The 20,618-nt window shown below is 42.4% G+C and overlaps 1 protein-coding gene across 2 annotated transcripts in view; it reads left to right on the plus strand.

Annotated features, from left to right (window-relative positions):
- arhgap17a (Rho GTPase activating protein 17a) overlaps nt 1–17,409 on the plus strand; it is a 40,497-nt gene extending 23,088 nt beyond the window's left edge. For both annotated transcript variants that reach the window (XM_080021913.1, XM_080021914.1), the window contains 14 exons: nt 343–460; nt 1,224–1,292; nt 1,744–1,825; nt 3,507–3,634; nt 4,924–5,035; nt 5,729–5,810; nt 7,204–7,284; nt 8,025–8,138; nt 8,955–9,046; nt 10,627–10,774; nt 11,426–11,719; nt 12,658–12,809; nt 13,525–14,064; nt 17,127–17,409. In XM_080021913.1, the coding sequence (XP_079878039.1) occupies nt 343–460; nt 1,224–1,292; nt 1,744–1,825; nt 3,507–3,634; nt 4,924–5,035; nt 5,729–5,810; nt 7,204–7,284; nt 8,025–8,138; nt 8,955–9,046; nt 10,627–10,774; nt 11,426–11,719; nt 12,658–12,809; nt 13,525–14,064; nt 17,127–17,269 (2,155 nt within the window). In that variant the 3' untranslated portion in view covers nt 17,270–17,409. The remainder of the gene's footprint in view (nt 1–342; nt 461–1,223; nt 1,293–1,743; nt 1,826–3,506; nt 3,635–4,923; nt 5,036–5,728; nt 5,811–7,203; nt 7,285–8,024; nt 8,139–8,954; nt 9,047–10,626; nt 10,775–11,425; nt 11,720–12,657; nt 12,810–13,524; nt 14,065–17,126) is intronic.
- Nucleotides 17,410–20,618: the final 3,209 nt, after the last annotated feature.

Genomic DNA, 20,618 nt, shown 5'->3' on the forward strand with positions numbered 1-20,618 from the left:
TGTTTTAATGTTGCTGATGGGTGTATGGTCGTACAGTGCTAAGGTGTCTTAGTCTTAGTCGAATGGATTCTCCACAGCAATTAGGACACAGAAACGCAAAATATCGACAACAGTCTAATAACAAAGTCAAAGATACAGTTTGACTGGTTTGGGTGAAATTTAAGCTCGATTTCTGTAGTGGTTGTTAGAAAAATTTGATTACCACTGTAGGTCTATATTTTCTCTACTTCTTTGTATATAATTTATTTAAAATGTAACTTTCTTTCATTTAATTTCACTTTCACTTCTACTCTCTGCTTTTAAATGTGATCATTTGACCTAAACCTCTCTCCGATACCTCAGGTGGTTGCAGGCAACCAAGTCGATAATCTCAGGAACTAACACTCAAGCACTGACGGCCAAAGCCGACCTGCTTAAGGAGGAGGTGGACGAGGCGATGAACAAAGTGGAGTTGTGCAAGGTAACTGGAGGTCCTCCATTCCTGTGAGGTCATGCTGTGAGTCATTATGTTGTATAATGATCTCCTTGTTTTAGGAAAAAAACAAAAAAAACTGAAAATATATCAGGTTTTTCATTTTCTTTTTTGCCCTGCCGTCTATGGAAATGTTGTTTCAAACGGATTATAGATTATAAGGACTTATTATTTACCTGGTTCTCTTTTATTTGGGGGAACCACTGCAACACACACACACACACACACACACACACACAATCACAGCGGCACCTGGCGTGACTCAGAAGAGCATCTAGTGACCCTTTTATTGGTGAGAGCTTCAAGGCCGGAGGAGTGGAAATGGGTTTGATCTCAGCAAAGAGGGGAAGCCTGGTCAAAGCCTGGCCCCTACCCCCACCATGCGGTTCACCTGGATGACACTTTTGATCGGCTCAAAATAACCCATCAGTTGTGTGTGTGTGTGTGTGTGTGTGTGTGTGTGTGTGTGTGTGTGTGTGTGTGTGTGTGTGTGTGTGTGTGTGTGTGTGTGTGTGTGTGTGTGTGTGTGTGTGTGTGTGTGTGTGTGTGTGATGCCAGGGTCTGGTGTCCAGTAAGTCCAGGGCTTAGCTGTCGCAAAGTATACTTAGCTGTCGCGCGGCTACCATCAATACCCACTCAAAATGATGAATTTTGAATTATGTTGCCCGTTAAATGGAATGTGAAGCTTTTCGTTTTGATGAAAATCCCCTTTGACCCTCCTCCGATCGTCTTCTGGTATTTCTCTCCGCAGGACCAACTAGCCGCAGACATGTACAATTTCTTCTCTCGAGAAGGGGACTATGCCCGCTACTATGTAATGGTGAGTGTATTTTGGTGTTTTGTTTTTTTTCCACAATGAACTCCACAAGCTCCTTCTGTGCACCTGATTGGGTTTCTGTTTTTTTTTGCGGGATCGGTCCCAGCTGTTGAGTTAACCGAGAAATGGCAAGCTCTCTTTACTTTTGTTTACTTGCCATGTCTTTCTTGCCTGTCTTTTTTAAACGTCTGTCTTTTTTTAAATCTCTCTATTTCTCTCTCTCTCTCTACACTTATGGGTGTTTTTTTTTTTTCTTGTAATGGTTATGTTTTTATTTATTTACTTTCTTATTTTTTATTTTTATAACTATTATAATTACTATATTATTATTACTAATATGTATTTCTTTATTTCTTTATTGCTTTTTTTTTGTTGAATTGTCTTCCAGTTCTTTGTGCTTGTGCCACTGGAATCTGAAAGTACCTCACATGTCTGCATTTTGTTGTGTTCCCAGCTCTTAGAGGCTCAGGCTGATTACCATAGAAAATCTCTCACCGTGCTGGAGAGTGTCTTACCAGCCATCCAAGCCCAGCAAGGTACACGCATACACACAGGACCCATGTTTCTGGTGCACCTCTAAACCAAAAATGTGTCAATTGGGACACCGGTCCTCACAAGTATGGTGGAACTCAACTCACTCTCTCTCTCACTCTCTCTGCGGCTATAAAGCCATGCCCCATTTCCGGAGTTCTTTAAAAAAAAGAAAAAAATATATTTTTTTTTTCACTCCTTACTTCTGCGGCAAACACATGTTCTCAACCAGACGCGCCCGGCCTCCCAGCATGCAGCGATGACTCACACTCTCCACTCTATCATCATCGCACCCACCTGGGTCTCTCTCACTCTCTGGAGAACTGGTCCTGTCGCTCCCGAGAGGAAGGGGGAGTGAGTGAGGGAGGGAGAGAGAGAGAGGGAGAGAGAGATGGAGAGAGGGAGGGAGGGAGAGGGTGAGAGAGAGGGGGAGAGTGGGGGGGAGAGACCCGGCCCTGACTTTCAAGTCTAAAATATAGAAAGCCTCCAGGCAACAATACAGAGATCTATTAGCGTCTTTTAGGGAACTAATGAGACAACGTGCGGTAAATTAATCACTCATTTACTGCCTTTGGTGATGCGCATATCGGTGTATATACATGTACGTGTGTGTGTGTGTGTGCGTGTGTGTGTGTGTGTGTGTGTATGTATATGTATGTATATGTGTGTGTATATATATATGTATGTGTGTGTGTGTATATACAGTGGGGCAAAAAAGTATTTAGTCAGCCACCAATTGTGCAAGTTCATCATCTTTTTAAGTGGGAGAACTTGCACAATTGGTGGCTGACTAAATACTTTTTTGCCCCACTGTGTGTGTGTGTGTGTGTGTGTGTGTGTGTGTGTGTGTGTGTGTGTGTGTGTGTGTGTGTGTGTGTGTGTGTGTGTGTGTGTGTGTGTGTGTGTGTGTGTGTGTGTGTGTGCGCGCGTGTGCGTGTGCGCGTGCGTGTGTGTGTATATATATATATACACACACAGGAAACATTTAAGAAAGAATTAGTAGTAGTGGGGATATTATGACTACACAGCTAGAGGTGTTGATTAATACAGCTACGGTACCCAAGGTCAGAAAGCCTAAGACACAACATTTAATTCACAATAAATCACAATATTACGGAATGGATATTATAACAAAATACTGCAATTCTCAGTGTATGTATACTGTATACTCTCTGCATGCTTGAAACCACCCCAGCTGACGCTAGCCTTTGCACTTGGTGATCTTAGGCTTGTGTGCAGCTGCTCGGTCATAGAAACCCAGTTCATGAAGCTCATGACCAACAGCTCTCCCGCTGATGTCGCTTCCAGAGGCAGTCAGTGTTGTAACCGAGGACGGACCATTTTTCGGCACAACACGCGTCGGCACTCTGCGGTCCCGTTCTGTGCGGCGTACCACTTCGAGGTTGAGCTACTGTTGCTCCTAGACGTTAACGCTTCACAATAACAGAACTTACGGTTGACCAATGTTTGTCTAAGGAGAGTACGCTGAATTTTATGCGACTGTTAGTACTGGGTGTGGCTGAAATAGCTAAACCCATTAATTAGAAGGGATGTCCAAATAGTCCTGGCTAATTAGTGTATATCCCTTACCGTGCGCTCCTCGCACTCGTTGCCACAAAGCTGACTTTCGCCGATGGGGATTGATCGCTCCCTGTTTTACTTCTAACACTTGAATTTGTCCGTCAGACTCTTGGACAGAGAAGCCGGCCTTCGGCACCGGGCTGGACGAGCACCTGAAAAGGAGCGGCAGGGAGATCGCCCTGCCCCTTGAGGCCTGTGTCATGATGCTGCTGGAGACTGGCATGAAGGAAGAGGTGAGGGAAGGAGAAGAAAGAACTTGACAAAAAAAGTACAATGCTGTCAGTATATTCTGCGGTTACCCTTACGTTTATGGTCGGCTCACACCGCCGGGCGAAGAGGCTGCAGCGTGAAGCCGAGCAGCTCTCGAGGCTGTACGGTCACACCGCCGGGCGACGGGGCTTCTGTGCCCCTGGCGTTTGTTTTATCAAAATGGTGTAGCTGTTTACTTCGCAAATTAAATGACTTCCTGAAAAAATTACGTAAATAATCTTGCCATCCGTCTCTTAAAATAAAGAATTGTCCTTGTTGGGAGAAACATAAAATGTCATGTTCCTTATTTTATTGATAGTTTAAGGGATGTTTTTCATAAAAAAAAAAAAAATGGCAACAATAGGCAGTGGTCTGAGCGTCCATTTATCAAGGCTCAGCGTCATTGAAATCTTCCTTCCTGTTGGCTGTTGGCACTCTGCGCTGCTCGTTTGCATAAAGTTGAAACCTGCTCAAACTTTCCTTGTTGCCGTGAAGCTGTAAGCACCAGTCATCATTGCATTGCATTGCACCCTGTGGCGTTGCAGCGCCCCGTCGCCAGTGGTGTGACTGTAGCATTTACGCTCAACAGAGGAAAATCCTTCTTTCTTTATTCAAAGAAACTTGTGCCATCTTGACAATTTATGGCACGTTTATGTGATGTCCCCACCCTTGCAACAAATATAGAGTACAATGGAATCTAAGTGTCTCCTGTCTATAAATCAGATGTGTGTGTGTGTGTCTATAAATCACATGTGTGTGTGTGTCTATAAATCAGACGCGTGTGTGTGTGTGTGTGTGTGTGTGTGTGTGTGTGTGTGTGTGTGTGTGTGTGTGTGTGTGTGTGTGTGTGTGTGTGTGTGTGTGTGTGTGTGTGTGTGTGTGTGTGTGAGATTTACTCCACGTTATTTGCCCTTCATTCCCTGTTAGTGTGGTGTGAGAACCAGCTTTTGTTTTGCTGTGGAAAAGGGCTCGCTTGTGCTGTGAGCGCTGGGTGTGTTTTGTTTCCAAGTCGATGTAGCTTTTAAGGTTTCAGTGTGTGTGTGTGTGTGTGTGTGTGTGTGTGTGTGTGTGTGTGTGTGTGTGTGTGTGTGTGTGTGTGTGTGTGTTCAGCAGGGGGATGTTAAGAGTGAATCCACTGTATTTAACTCAGTCCGGCCATGAGGAAGTGTCACTAGAGAAAGCAAAGTGTGTGTTTGTGAGAGCCTTCAGTGTGTACACTGAATGTCCTCGTTTGTTAGTTTATTTAGTAGCTTAACGTGCGTGTGTGTTTCAGGGTTTGTTCCGGATCGCTGCAGGCGCTTCCAAATTGAAGAAGCTCAAGGCTGCATTGGACTGCTCCACTTCTCAACTGGAGGAGTTCTACTCTGACCCCCATGCCGTAGCGGGTACATTCCCTTTGACACCATCAATTGACTCTCTAATTTGTCTTGAAAAATGACATAAAATGCAAGTGCCTCTTGACAGGAAATGCACGCCGTAAAACGGCTTTAATTGATTCAGATCTTCATAAATATGATTGGATAGATCAGCATCTGTCTCATTCAACAATGCATATTCAAGAGCAAATTTCATCCAATCTTATATCACCACCAAGTGCCGCTAATACTGTGTATATGTAAACAGTGTAGAGAGTTCTTATTTTTTTTCTGTAATTAATTGATGGTTTGTCTCAAAGTTTACCAGTTTTCTCACTATTGAACCCAGAATTTTACAAAACAACACGGCTCAATATGAATTTATCTCCAAGCCAATCAGCTGCTGCATTGCTAAACTCGTATGCCACTTTGAATGTTTTTAACTCTGAAGTAAATAGCACTGCAAAATGATCAAATTTGATAAACTTTGAGCTATTATTATTAATGTTATTATTATTATTATTATTAATAATGTTATTATTATTATTATTATTATTATTAATAATATATATATATATTTTTTTCTCCTTGCCATTTTATGGGCTAAAAGTGTCTGGCCCACAACAACCGCTGAACCTATGGACATGGTTGAAGTCTCGTTAGAACAGGGACGTCTCAGACGTTTTACCTAATTCTAACTTTTTTTGCAAATATTTTTAACAGGAGCGTTGAAGTCCTACCTGAGGGAGCTTCCGGAACCTCTGATGACCTACCAGCTCTATGATGAGTGGATTCAGGCTTCCAGGTAAAATGTCATTCTTCCCACTCCCAAAAGATAATCGAGCAGTTTTTTTTTAATTATTTATTAAATACAGTGGGAGTAAAATGTATGACAATGATTGATGAATAATAATAATAATAATAATAATAATAAACAGAATGGAGAAAATAAACATTGATCTCTTTGGGATCCTGTGGTATCTGAAGGTCCTTTTTAAAAAGTCTTAAATTCAGTTTTTACAAATATTAGGCCTTGAGAGTCATTAAATAGTCCTAACATATTTGATCAGATTTAATTTTTTTTTTTAATCCATATATTCATTCCATATACCATATTTCCTTAAGTAGTGACCACGGCTTTTATTTACCTCCACTGCAGAGGGTACCAGGCCTTTATTGGAAGCAGGCTTTTATTAGAGGAAAGCTTTTATATTAATTTCCCTCAGTTTAATAAGTATATTTGATCAGATTTTAGTATGAATTTTAAATCAAAGTTCTGTCTGGGTGCCATGCCATGCGAACACATGTATGGTGAAAAAAGAGAGAGCTAGTAGCTACCCTAAAAGTCAGACTTGTGGTAGCCGAAAGGGGAATTACAGTTTTCCAAGTTCCCCTTGAGTGCACCGCTTCCTACTTAGAGTGCCGGAGAGTGCTCAGAGCGGGCCAAGAAGCGAGCTGTGATCTGCTACGCAGCAGTAGAAAATAAAGTAAATGAAATCCATCTACAATAAAAACACACTGTTTTTATTTGCTTGGTTTGGGAGCACATCTCCGATTAGTTTTTCCCCCAGTCTCTATTTGAGGCAGGCTTTTATTTGTTCGTATGGACCACGCCCGTGGCACTTATTAGAGGCCCGGTTTTTATTTGACTACCACTTTATATTTGAGGAAATACGGCCTATAATTTTAGGAATAAGAGAGGGAGAGGAGTCTGTCGTAAATAAAAAATAAAAAAAAGTCTCAAAAAATATTGAATTGAACTTTCTGACTCCTCCAGACACCCTTATAAGTCAAGGTAAGATAAAATAGTACTTTATTGATCCACCGCTGGGAAAATTCAGCTGTTGCAGCAGCTCTCAATGGGGAACATGAGGTACAGCGTGAGAAGATAAGCAAAAAATTTAAAAATGAATTTACAATATATACATTCAAATATAAAGAAAATAAGTATACAGTTATACAAAGTAAGATAAAATAAGTAAAAACATAATAATAAACTGCCCACAGATATACAGTGTAGTTTCAGTGAAATGCGAAAGTGAGTAGGATATCAAATACGATGAGTATATGAGAGTCTATTATATGTCAGCCCTCTATGTATACTGTAACAGAAAATTAAAGGTCTCTTTTACCATGACTTCACTCGCCCAATCGGCTCTAAATATTCAACTTTCCTTCCCCTCTCTCTCTCTCTCTAGCGTTTCAGATCCAGACAAGCGTCTTCAGGCCCTCTGGGTGGTGTGTGATCAACTACCAAAGAACAACAAAGCCAACCTGCGGTAAGCTGTCGCTGAAATTCTCCTGCTGTGAGATAGTGCGTTGCATGTACTGTGTACTATCAGGGTTGCCATGCGTCCTGGAAAACCTAGGAATTTAACAAAGACATTAACAGAGACAGTCATGGAAAACCCATTGCAAAGGGGGTAAAATGTCAAATTCCTGGAAACACACCTGGAAATAACGGCCTCTAACAATAAATAAAGTTGTTTAGTTTGTCGCAACAAGATTGCACTGATAATTTACAAACCTGGCGCTCTGTGTTCAAGTGAAAATTTTGGAAATGCTGATTATTTGAAAACCTAGCGCTCTGTTCAGAGGGCTTTACATGAGTTAGTTAGACATTTCAAGTGGAAAATATTGGGGGACAATGAAAAAACATTGCTTTTAAATCAGTGTGCCGGAAAGGCAGAATTTTCTCCTGGTTTACTGAGAGGAAATGAATGACAGAAAAAGTCGCAAGAAGAAAATAGAGACAGAACCATGAGGGTTTAATTAATAATTCAGAATACTTTTTTCAAATGCAAGCGACTTACTTTTAGACATGTACACAGGCAAATAGTGAAAGTTAGTTGCCTAACTGTCTGTTAATCTGTTAAATAAATTCTTAAAAAAAATTCATTATGTTTACATGCTCTCATATGACTTTGTAAGTCATATGAAATAAGCTACAGGAATTAAAAAGGAGCTCTTTTGATAAGTGACTTTGTCTTTTAATTATTTTTCTATGACATTTCTCCAGGTATCTGGTGAAGTTCCTTGCCAAGCTGGCCCAGGACAGCGACGTCAACAAGATGACGGCGAGCAACATCGCCATCGTGCTGGGACCAAATCTGCTGTGGGCCAAGACCGAAGGGTGAGAGGGGGTTACAGTAAAATGAAATAAAGAAGCCTGGCGTGTGTAATATAGCGGCTTATGTTAACTGTTGATTTTTGTCATTTTCTTGTCTATTGTTTATTATTATTGTTCACTGTTAATTTCTTGGCTTATTTTTATTTGTTATTATATATCCTCATCATTCCATGTTGCCAAATCCTTATTATTCACTGATTCTTTTCAGGGTTATCTTTCTGGTTTATTGGTATGGCTCGGTTTATTGTACATAATTGGTATATATCTTCTAGTAGCTTCTCGGTTAACTAGAAGATTAAAGGTATTTCTTTCTTGTCAAAATTTGAGGTTTATAAAAAAAGGCTATATTATATATCTTTCTTTAGCCTTATTAGTTGTTTTATATATTTTCATATTTTTTGTTGTCCATTATTCATTTGTAGGTTTATTATTTTCACATTTTTCAATCTAGTTAACTTTGGGGTTATTTGTATATTGCCATTTTCTTTTTTGCTATTCTTATTATTCTATTGCTTTATAATTATTGCCTATTTTTTACGGGAGCTGCTGTTTCAATGCAATGTATAATAATAATAATAATAATAATAATAATAATACATTTATTTTGTATAGCTCTTTTATTAGGATGCTTTATGGGTAGAAAACATGAGATAAAATCAACATTCAACTTAAAATCAAACTCTGAAATCTATCCATCCATCCATCCATCCATCCATCCATCCATCCATCCATCTATCCGCCTATCTATCTATAAAAATTCCTGTGTGCCTCTTTATGTTAGAAAACCATCTGATTATTCATTTTTGTTGCCCCCCCCAGGAGCCTGGCGGAGATGGCTGCAGCTACCTCTGTGCACGTGGTCACCATCATAGAGCCCGTCATTCAGCACGCCGACTGGTTCTTCCCGGAGGGTACGCCCTTGTTTTGTTGCTTCTGTGTCATACTGTGCAGGGCGACCTGGAGGTCAGAAGGGTCTGACTGCTTGGCAAAAAATAAAACCTCATGCTGATTCAGGGGACATTGTGTGGAGTGTAGGTTGTGTACAAGCCTTCATTTGTTTGTTATATATACTTACCTCCTAAAATAGTAACTTCAGTTAAAAAAAAAAAAAAAAAAAGTGGTGTGTGTGTGTGTGTGTGTGTGTGTGTGTGTGTGTGTGTGTGTGTTAAAATAATTTGTTACAAAAACCAACAATATAGCATATATTTATATATATATATGCTATATTGTTGGTTTTTGTAACTAATTATTTTAACGTGTATGTGTGTGTGTTTATATATATATGTGTGTGTGTGTGTGTGTGTGTGTGTGTGTATACACACACACACACACACACACACACACAGTGGTACCTCGACTTACGACTGCATCTACTTACGACTAATCCAAGATACAAGTAGCGATAGTTACGAAAATTTGTATCGACTTGCGACCGACTGCTCCAAGATACGACCGTGGAAATTTCTAGTTGGCGCGTCGGCAGCCAGTCAGCAGTCAGTCAGTCAGCAGTCAGTCAGCAGTCAGTCAGCAGTCAGTCAGTCAGCAGTCAGTCAGCAGTCAGTCAGCAGCCAGTCAGTCAGCAGTCAGTCAGTCAGCAGTCAGTCAGTCAGCAGTAAGTCAGTGGGCGACCTACATCGTGTGTGGACGTAGTTCGTGGCTTATCGATATTTTTTTCATATTTACTGTGTTTGTGCTGTGTATTTTGTTTATTTTCACCATTCATGATTTCATAATTCATATGGGAAAAATGGCTTTAACAGACGACTGTTTTAACATACGACTGTTCTTATAGAACGAATTACAGTCATAAGTCGAGGTACGTGTGTGTGTGTGTGTGTGTGTGTGTGTGTGTGTGTGTGTGTGTGTGTGTGTGCGTGTGCGTGCGTGCGTGTGTGTGTGTACAGTATATATATATATATATATATGTATATATGTCAGATGGACATGCATAGCGCAAATACAGGGAATTGCTGTTTCTGATAGAGTGCCAGCTAAGTAAAACTAAAATATGGGAATCTTTTTTAGAAAATAATTAGATGGATTACTACTTATATATTAAAAAAAAATATATATATATATATATATTTTTTTTAACCTGTGCTGTCAGCATGCTGGGCATACAACACCGAGTATTTGTATTCCATTGCATCTAGGACAGAGTTAGTCTGCAAGTGGAGTTCAAGTTCTCAACCTGCAATGCAACTCTTTATTTATTCTTAAATCATTAAGAACTGCTGCAATAACTCTGTTCTGTGGACGACCTGCAGGATGACAAGAGCACAGTTTTTGGTTGTTCAGAACTGACAGATTACCACTTTAAAGACCCCTGTGATTGTTTCACCCAGTGCATCTGTATCAGGTGTAACCTGTGACTGAATCCTATAGTTTGTGCTTTCATATATGCATGTCATTCGTAGCCCCACTGTGTATTTACCTTGTGTCGTTGGGTTTTACCGACTCCTGCCTCTCGTATCTCTCTCTATTTTTGCAGACGTGGAGTTCAACGTGTCGGGCATGTTTGTGATGCCCGTGCCCGCCTCCAACCACAACAACCACCTGGACTACGACTGCGGCACCTTGGAGCGGAAGAGGCCAGGCAGCATGGTGGGACCGGAGAACGACGCCTCCCGCAAAGACAGGTTAGCGTGCAGTAGTCCCGCCCTCCATGTTCCTCACTCTTTTGGCATTTCTTCATGTGTGATTGTGGGTTTGAAGAAAAAAAAAATTATTCTAACCAAATCAATACTTTCAAAAGGGTGTCATTCTAAAAATGTAAGACCAAAAGGCCTTTCCCTGGCAAAAGTAGTCAGTTGGCTGAAGATGAAGGGGGTTAAAACGTCTAATTAGATCCCGGAATTCTATTTTTAAGGCTTTTAAATTGGTTTCTAATGAAAAATACATTCCAAAGCACGTTTTTTTGGTACAAAAATTGTCTTAAATTGAGCTCAACCCACAGTTTGAAGAAAACTTTCTTAGACACATACATATACACACTTCCTCAGCCAATGTCTCGTATTTTAGAATGATACCTTTCATTTACATTTTCTATGTGACTCATACAACTGATTTGGGGAATTTACGTTTCCTCTTTCATGGTGGTTTTTTTTCGTTTGTTTGTTTTTTTTACATTTATTTGACATTTCCTAGAATCTCTTAACAATCCCTGTTGCGGTTATGAAATAACCATCTGTCTGTGTTTGCTTTTGGTGATTCTGGGCTAAATCTGTGGGTGTTTTGTCTCAAGCTGTGGTGTCCTGTTCTCTCCGCCGCCTCCCACCCTCCCTCCGTAGCTCTGCTAACAAGCACTTGGACCACACGCTCCGTAGAGGCAGCAACACGTTAGGTAGAAAGCAGCACGCTTCGCCCGCCTTCCAGCCTCCCTTGCCCCCTGTGGAGGCTCCGGGGCAGGGGCACGTGGGAGGGCAGGCTCCCCACCCCGAGCCCCAGCCTCAGCCCCAAACGCAAGCTCCGGTGGGGGTCTCGGGGGTCTCGGGGCCCGAGCCCTGCCAGCCCAGCTTGGCACAGGGCATGGCTGCTCTAGCAGCGGCACAGCAGCTTCTAGCCCAGACCACCGAGGACATCAGGTAGGGCTGCCCCGCCCCCCCACACCACCCTCAGGGACGGGACACAGAAAGTCTCTCTGGTGCACACACACACGATTCAATGATTCAACCCAATATTGATTCTACCCGAGATGGCTCCCAATACGAATATTGACATTTTATACATAATGAGGATTAAGATAGAAGATACAAAATTTAAAAAATACTTCGGGTAAGAGCGCCCCCCCTCTCCCCCCCACACACACACTGCCCTCTGCCGGTAGGGATGGGACACCGCTGTACATTATGGGAGGATTCAACACATTATTGATTCTACCCAAGATATATTGATATTTTATACATAATGAGGATAAGTAAAAAAAACGACATTATTTATCCCTGTGGGGAAATTCACATTTCACAGCAGCAAAAAACAGTGCAAGTCAAGATGAGGATAAGAAATAAAATTGTGATTAAAAAATATAAATAACACAATAAAAATGTTAGAAAATCTAATGTCTCTTACAGGAAGCGTAGCTACTAGCATGAAATTCATCAGAAAAAACCTCTCCATGTGGCAGCGGGCGTCATTGAATTCCCGCTTCTCCCAGTAAAGTCACACCGTTCTCTGAAACAATTTGAGCTATCGCTGCAATGCAGCCCACCGAGACGGCACAACAATGTCCGCTGTCTTGCTCACATTCTCACCTCTGGGGGCCTCCGCGTTCGCCTCTGTTAAAAAAAAAAAAACCCTCCTAAAAGCGACCACTCACGCCGGCCTGCCTTATGTCAGGACTTGAGACAGTGCTTGAAAGGACGGCATTCATAGCCGCCGCTGATTCCAGACAGATAATTAGATTCGGCATTCTATTGATCCCACATGCTGTCAGTGAGGTGGATCAAGATATGCTTTTGTTTTTAAGCTCCACGTTGGACTGTGGTGGAAATCCATTCTTAACGGGCCGTTCCTCTCCACCCAGCAACCCGAAGCTCCGGGACACCGCCTCCAACCCCACCACGCTGCACCAGAGGAACGGCTCCAGTGGGGGCCATGCCGGTGGGGTGGCGCAGCTGAGCATGGGAAACCCCGGGGCCGGACCCACGGGGCCCAGTCCGCACATGATGCGCAGAGGTCAGGCTTTGTTTACAGCTTTTTTTAGTTTCAAAACATTAAAAAAAAAATATATATATATATATATAAAACCTACTCATGAAATGATTAAGATCGCTGTCGAGTTTTGTACAAGGACAGTTACATGTTGGTTCCCATCATTTATAACTGTTCACTGTAAGTATTGCTAAACTTACCACTCTGCCGCAGCTTCGCACTGTGGTTCAATGCAGTCCAATGGGGCAAACGTTTAAACCTTAATCAAAAACAACCTTCGATCTCCTTTTTGAAAACGGGAAACTCACATTATTGTCCCACGTCTTAGTGTATTTTTAAACAGGCTTTAAGTTGCAGTAAGTTCTTGCCTACAGTAGGTTGCCAGTATGAGGCCGCACAACTTCCCGGTTGTAGTCGCTTATTTTAGTACGGATTCAGCCAAAAGAGCTGATTTGCGGAAGGGCAAAAGAGTCTGAATAAAATCTGATAGAGGGTTTGCATCCTTTTTCTTTTTCTTTTGGCTTAAACGTGTGCCCCATTGGACTGCATTTAAGCAGTGAGGACCTGAGTGAGAAGCTCCTGCAGAGCAGTTTATTTCTTCTTGATAGTAAAGTTTCACAATAGTAACTGATGGGAACCAACAATTTGGGTTGAGAAATAGAGAGCCGGTCCTTAAATGAGTCGGTTTTATTCATTATGAGTTATCTTATCACTATAATACATCTTTGCCCCCTTTCAGCAACCAAGAAGCCGGCTCCTGCCCCTCCCAAACCTGCCAACCCCCATCCCGGGAACCACCAGCCCTCGTCCCAGTCGCTCAGCCCCACGGGCAGACCCCTGTCCTCCACCTCCACCTCCACCTCGCCCTCCTCCCCCACCCCGCTGCCGTGCGCCACGCCCCGCCGCCACTCCAGCAATCAGGCGCTCATCCAGGCGCCCAGCCACCCGCCCCCGCAGCCCCCCACTCAGGTCAGCCCGCCCAGCCAGCCCCGGTCGCTGGAGCGGCCGGGCGGGGAGCAGCAGCTCTCGCCCCCGGGCACCCCCTCCCCGCCCGACACGCCTCCCCCCTCAGCCGCCTCCGCCGCTCAGCCCCAGGACAGCCCTGGTGCCGCCCCGCCTCATCCCCCGCACTCCCCAACCCCCTTCCAGTCCGGCTCCCTGCCCCGCCCGCGGCCTGTCCCCCGCCCCCGAAACAGGCCCAGCATCCCCCCTCCGCCGCAGCCGCCCGCGCCCACCGGTGACGCCAACGGGATCTGTGCCTCCGCCTACAAGATCATGGGTAAGCATCACCTCCTCTCAGATAACCTGATTTTAGGATATTGACTGTGGTGTGTAGTGAATTGCTTCCATGATAAAGTTTCAAACGATACTGTGGCGTTTTTCAAAATAAGATAAACAACTTCATTAATCCCCGGGGGGGGGGGGGGGGGATTCAGGTGTTACAGCAGCGGAAGTTGACAGAGCTGCCCAAGTCAAAAAAGTGAAATAAAAAATGAAATCAAATACATGTTGAATGTATAAAGAAAGAACAGGAAGTAGCACTTATATAGCTGACAAGTATGTCACGTAAGTATATAGTAATGGTACGTAGCAATAATATAAGTAATAATGATAATAACAAGTATTATTAAGTTACTAATTATTATTAAGTATTATTATTGTTTTTATTATTATTAATAATAATAATAATGATGATGATAATAATAATTATAATAATAATCTGGTATCATATTTCTAAAATGTATATGTTTATACTATATAGATAGATACATAGCTTGATTGTTTATCATTTCACCTTTGTTTTGTTCTCAGGGATACATTGATAGTATGATAGTAGTGAGATAGCAGTATAGAACTGATAGTAGTAATGTCATTATAATATATATATATATATATATATCTGATAAACACCCGACATGGTACAGAACCCTTCAAACCGAAAGCGTGATCTTTGCACCCCCTCTAACGGTGTGGCGTTGCCGTGCCCCCGCAGGTTGAAGACCAAGCTTGCGAGAGGTTTGTTGAAGCTGAATCCAAACTCCCTCCCTTTCCATTTGCAGCCCCGGCCGTTCTTATTGTTTTTATTTTTTTCCCTTCCTTTTTCGCCACACCACCTTTATCGCCGCGACCGTTTCGTTTTTGCTGCAGTCACCGATCGTAAAATCATTAACCTCCATCAAGGATCCCCCATCGTTAACATTTGCGTCAGGGTTTGAAGCTGCCTTGACCCTGGATCTTGATGACTAACTTTCTGTGTCTTAAATGTTAAAGTGAGTTTATGTGGTATTCAAGGTCAAAGTCTGTAGAAGCACTTTCAGAATGAGTGGGCGGGGTTTTTTTTAATTGAAGCAGATATTTTGGTGAGGAACCAAATGCAAACATAACTGATTTCTGGAGAATTTGGAGAATTGACGCACAGTAGTCACAGTGTCATTTTCACATCCTTGTAGTAGGTTTAATATTATGAAACTTGACCGGTTCCCTAATATCGAGCGTCATGTGAATGAGCTGGGTCCGGTATGTTCTAGTGTAGGTCCGTGTTTTTCAACCGCTGTGCCGCGGCACGATGGAAGTTATGGAAATTAGCTTGTGTGTTGCAATATCAAAATTGCAGAGCTGCACTAATTCATCAGTCCCAACCGGAATAGCAGCTCATCCTTTCCTTTTTCCTTCACCCTGAAAGGAACGACCATTTGCAGCGACGAAAGGTTTGACTCTTTTTTTTGAGAGTCGGTTCTTGAGGAGTCACTCGGTAAAACGAGTTATTCGAATTTTTTTGCACATTTGACTCGCTCGGTTAACGCACCATGAGCGCGAAGGGGAGTTGAGTTTGAGTTGAAGATTGCGTCCCCGGCCCACTCTTTTCTCGGGGTGATGAGCTTTGTTGGAGTGAGCAGTCATTTCAAAAAGTTGTTCGCTCACGCACAAATCGTTTGCGAGTCTTGCAACGCCAACTATTAGTAGGCCATAATAATAAGCACAGTTCTGTGTGTTTGCGATGGTCTTTGAATGGTTAACAAGACAGTGGTGTGTTGTGGGACTATTTCATTTTCAAAAGTGTGCTGTGGCAGACAAAGGGTCCAGAAACACTGGTTTAGGTTATAGGTTTGTGTTTGTTCAATTGTAGGCCTCTTTTGATTATCATCGTAAAAATTGTTCTTCCACTAACTGTGTATGTTTTTCCTTTTAATAATTTAGTGAGACATTATTTTCCTTCTCAGTGTTTGAGCAAGGCGGCCGGCCGTGTGTTTCATGAGCATCGATCCCCTTTCTCCTTGGACTCGCTTATTTCCAATTCAGCCCTTCATCCCGTTTATCACTTTCATTTTTCATTCGCTCTCTCCGCTCAACTGCAAGCCATCACTCTTTGCTGTGGCCAAACACCCCCATCTACTGTCCAAAAAGTGCACGCTCGGGGCCTTACCGCCTGGACAGAAGTTTATTATGCCGTATGCTTTGGATGGGACATTTTAAAATATTTCATCCTTCTATGAATAAAAGTTATTTTTCATTTTTATGTGTGGCATGTCTTGTTGTCATCACTGAACCCCACATGCATGAGAGCACATTGAGCTGTTTCTACTAACCAGTTATTATTATTATAAAAGCATCTTGGCTTTGTGTCTGTGTGCATGTTTATATGTATCTAATACTAATGACCTTACTTGTCGATAGGAATTAAGTGTAACTTTTAGTAATTATCACAATCGACCCAACAACATATATTGTTTCATGAAGATAATTATTAGGGCTGTCAAAACGCACATGTGTTCAGGGTCCGCGGCCACACTCCCTGTGGCCCCCCCCCCAAGAATTGCAGCAAAATTATTTTTGTTTCATAATAGTTAGGTTGTGTTTTTTTCTGTGCAAACAGGGTTGTCTGTCTCAGCAACTGGTTCGGTGCAAACAAATAGGAGAACAATGACCTCTCGTTCATGGCACTTCTTTTTGAAGTAGAAAAACCTTTTGTAAGGGGAAAATTTGAGTGAAAATTTCAAATCTCCCGTCCCCACAAATATGCGGTTAATTGCGGTTAATCACTTGACAGCCCTAATATATATATATACACAGAAAGATATATATAAAGAGAGGGGAGAAAAAATCTTTATTGAGGGTCAAATTTGAGTAAATAATAAGTAATACGTAAATAAGTAATAAATAATAGTAATCACGATTAACCAGAAAAATATCTTACGATTAATTGTGATTAATTATTTTAGTCGTAAAAATGTGTGTGTATATATATGTGTGTGTTATTTTTTTAAATCTGCTAAATAATACCTTCTCTTGTTTTCTGGCTGGTATTCTGTCCATCTCACGGCCCTGTTTGTCCTCTTCCAGACCCGGCCATGTCTTTCAAAGGGTTAAGTCGAGCGCTGGTGCCCGAGCTGGCCGCGGAGCAGCACCAGGCCTCGTCCTCCGCCGCCGCCCCCCTCCTCCTCCTCAAAGACTCCGACCTGGACTCGGAGAGCACGGTCCTATGAAGAGGAGGAGGAGGGTGGAAGGAGGATGAAGGGTGTGTCCATATTTGCATCATCAATACTCCACCTCGTCCACCGCTTGGGCCGACCAATAACCGCTACAATACGCGGCTTTCATTAACTCGCCGACGCACTATAAATATCACAACTTAGCTGCATCTTCATCGTGAGCTTTCATCTGTTCCACAGCAGCAATACCACGCTTGGAAGCGTTCGGGGGGGGGGGGGGGGGGGCGCGCCGGGGGTCACACTTGAAGGGTTGACACACGTACTTTTGATTATTTGACGTGGGCTGTTTTGCATTTTTGTTACAGGTATGTCGTTTAAAAAAATTTAATAAAAAAAAAAATTTTAAATGGGCCTTTAGATCAAGAACGAGAGGAAGAATCCAAGTATTTCTAAAACCAAAACTGTTGCTGAAATCGAAATTGTACCTGGGGACTGCGGGCGTCCGGTGGTCAGAGACACTTGGTTTACCTGTTTGTTTGTTTGTTTGTGAGTGTAAACCCCCCCCCCTTTTTTTTTTTTTGCTTTCTCTGTCGTATTTATTTAAGAAGTAAAAAATGCCACATTCCCTGTGATGCCCGGCGTCATGCCTTAACAAATATCTCCTCAAGTGTCTCGTTGGGTGGTTGGGCGGGGGGCGGTTGTTTTTGTTTGTTTTTGTTTTTTTTGGAGAGTGGAATTGGCTCCTTAATGGATTACTGCATTTACAGTTGCCAGTTCTGACCAAATCTGTGCACAGGGGGCAACGCATAACGCAATCAGTATTCTGCCTTTTCTGTTATCTGGTTTCTCTCTGTACGCTGGCGTTTCTGGGGCCATTCCAGGCAGCAGCCCCGCCCACCTCGCCCGAAAAAAAATGAAATAAAATGAATGTACGGGAAAAGGACACTTTCCAAGCGCTTTGTCATTATTACTTCCTTATCCTGAGCAGTCGAATCACTTTAAACGGACGATATTACATTGCCCTCAAGTGCGTCCCCGTCCCCCCAAACTGCTTTCCAGTGAACCTGGAAATCTGCGAGAGACGGAGAAGGACGACCTGTTCGGTCTTTTCCCCGCTGAGCTGAGTTCACACGCGACTCGGTAGTGAGGTGGTGTCAAGACTCCACACGGTCCAGCTATTTTTTACTATTATTTTATGTTTCTGCTTTATTTTCTTTGCCTTGAATATGATTACGGATTCGGTTCCCAAAGAACTGAAGCCATTATGGTACCGGGCGGGGGGGAGTGGGGGGGAAGATGTCCTTGAGAACTCTGGGACTGAGTCTCCCTCCCTCCCTTCGCCCCCGCACCTCGCTGCCTTACCCCCCCAATGAACCCATGCCATTAAACTAGGAATGGCGATGCTGCATTGTTCTCTTTTCTTTGTTTCTTTTTTTTGTTTGTTTTTGTATGTATGTATGTATGATGTATGTATGTATGTATGCTACCTGGTGAGCTTAAACATAAAATAAACCTTATGTCATATGAATGCTTGGTTATAGTCCATTTCCAAAGAAAAATAAAGTATATGAAAACGTAACTGCCGCTCGTGGATTTGTGTGAGTGTGCGCTGTCCCCCGGCTAATAGGGGGAAAAAAAGTGTGTGTGTGTGTGTCTGTATATATATGTATATATATGTGTGTCTATATATATATTGTGTGTGTGTATATATATATATATATGTGTGTGTGTGTGTATATATATATGTGTATATGTGTATATATGTATATTCTGTATATATACAGTGGGGCAAAAAAGTATTTAGTCAGCCACCAATTGTGCAAGTTCTCCCACTTAAAAAGATGAGAGAGGCCTGTAATTTTCATCATAGCTACACTTCGACTATGAGAGACAGAATGGGGGGAAAGAATCCAGGAAATCACATTGTAGGATTTTTAATGAATTAATTGGTAAATTCCTCAGTAAAATAAGTATTTAGTCACCTACAAACAAGCAAGATTTCTGGCTTTCACAGACCTGTAACTTTTTCTTTAAGAGGCTCCTCTGTCCTCCACTCATTACCTGTATTAATGGCATCTGTTTGAACTCGTTATCAGTATAAAAGACACCTGTCCACAACCTCAAACAGTCACACTCCAAACTCCACTATGGCCAAGACCAAAGAGCTGTCAAAGGACACCAGAAACAAAATTGTAGACCTGCACCAGGCTGGGAAGACTGAATCTGCAATAGGTAAGCAGCTTGTTGTGAAGAAATCAACTGTGGGAGCAATTATTAGAAAATGGAAGACATACAAGACCACTGATAATCTCCCTCCATCTGGGGCTCCACGCAAGATCTCACCCCGTGGGGTCAAAATGATCACAAGAACTGTGAGCAAACATCCTAGAAACACACGGGGGGACCTAGTGAATGACCTGCAGAGAGCTGGGACCAAAGTAACAAAGGCTACCATCAGTAACACACTACGCCGCCAGGGACTCAAATCCTGCAGTGCCAGACGTGTCCCCCTGCTTAAGCCAGTACATGTCCAGGCCCGTCTGAAGTTTGCTACAGAGCATTTGGATGATCCAGAAGAGGATTGGGAGAATGTCATATGGTCAGATGAAACCAAAATAGAACTTTTGGTAAAAACTCAACTTGTCGTGTTTGGAGGAGAAAGAAAGCTGAGTTGCATCCAAAGAACACCATACCTACTGTGAAGCATGGGGGTGGAAACATCATGCTTTGGGGCTGGTTTTCTGCAAAGGGACCAGGACGACTGATCCGTGTAAAGGAAAGAATGAATGGGGCCATGTATCGTGAGATTTTGAGTGAAAACCTCCTTCCATCAGCAAGGGCATTGAAGATGAAACGTGGCTGGGTCTTTCAGCATGACAATGATCCCAAACACACCGCCTGGGCAACGAAGGAGTGGCTTCGTAAGAAGCATTTCAAGGTCCTGGAGTGGCCTATCCAGTCTCCAGATCTCAACCCCATAGAAAATCTTTGGAGGGAGTTGAAAGTCCGTGTTGCCCAGCGACAGCCCCAAAACATCACTGCTCTAGAGGAGATCTGCATGGAGGAATGGGCCAAAATACCAGCAACAGTGTGTGAAAACCTTGTGAAGACTTACAGAAAACGTTTGACCTCTGTCATTGCAAACAAAGGGTATATAACAAAGTATTGAGATGAACTTTTGTTATTGACCAAATACTTATTTTCCACCATAATTTGCAAATAAATTCTTTAAAAATCAGACAATGTGATTTTCTGGATTTTTTTTTTCTCATTTTGTCTCTCATAGTTGAGGTTTACCTATCATGAAAATAACAGACCTCTCTCATCTTTTTAAGTAGGAGAACTTGCAGAATTGGTGGCTGACTAAATACTTTTTTGCCCCACTTTATGTATGTATATGTAT

This window comes from Zeus faber, assembly GCF_960531495.2.
Source record: "Zeus faber genome assembly, chromosome: 20".
Lineage (NCBI taxonomy): Eukaryota > Metazoa > Chordata > Actinopteri > Zeiformes > Zeidae > Zeus > Zeus faber.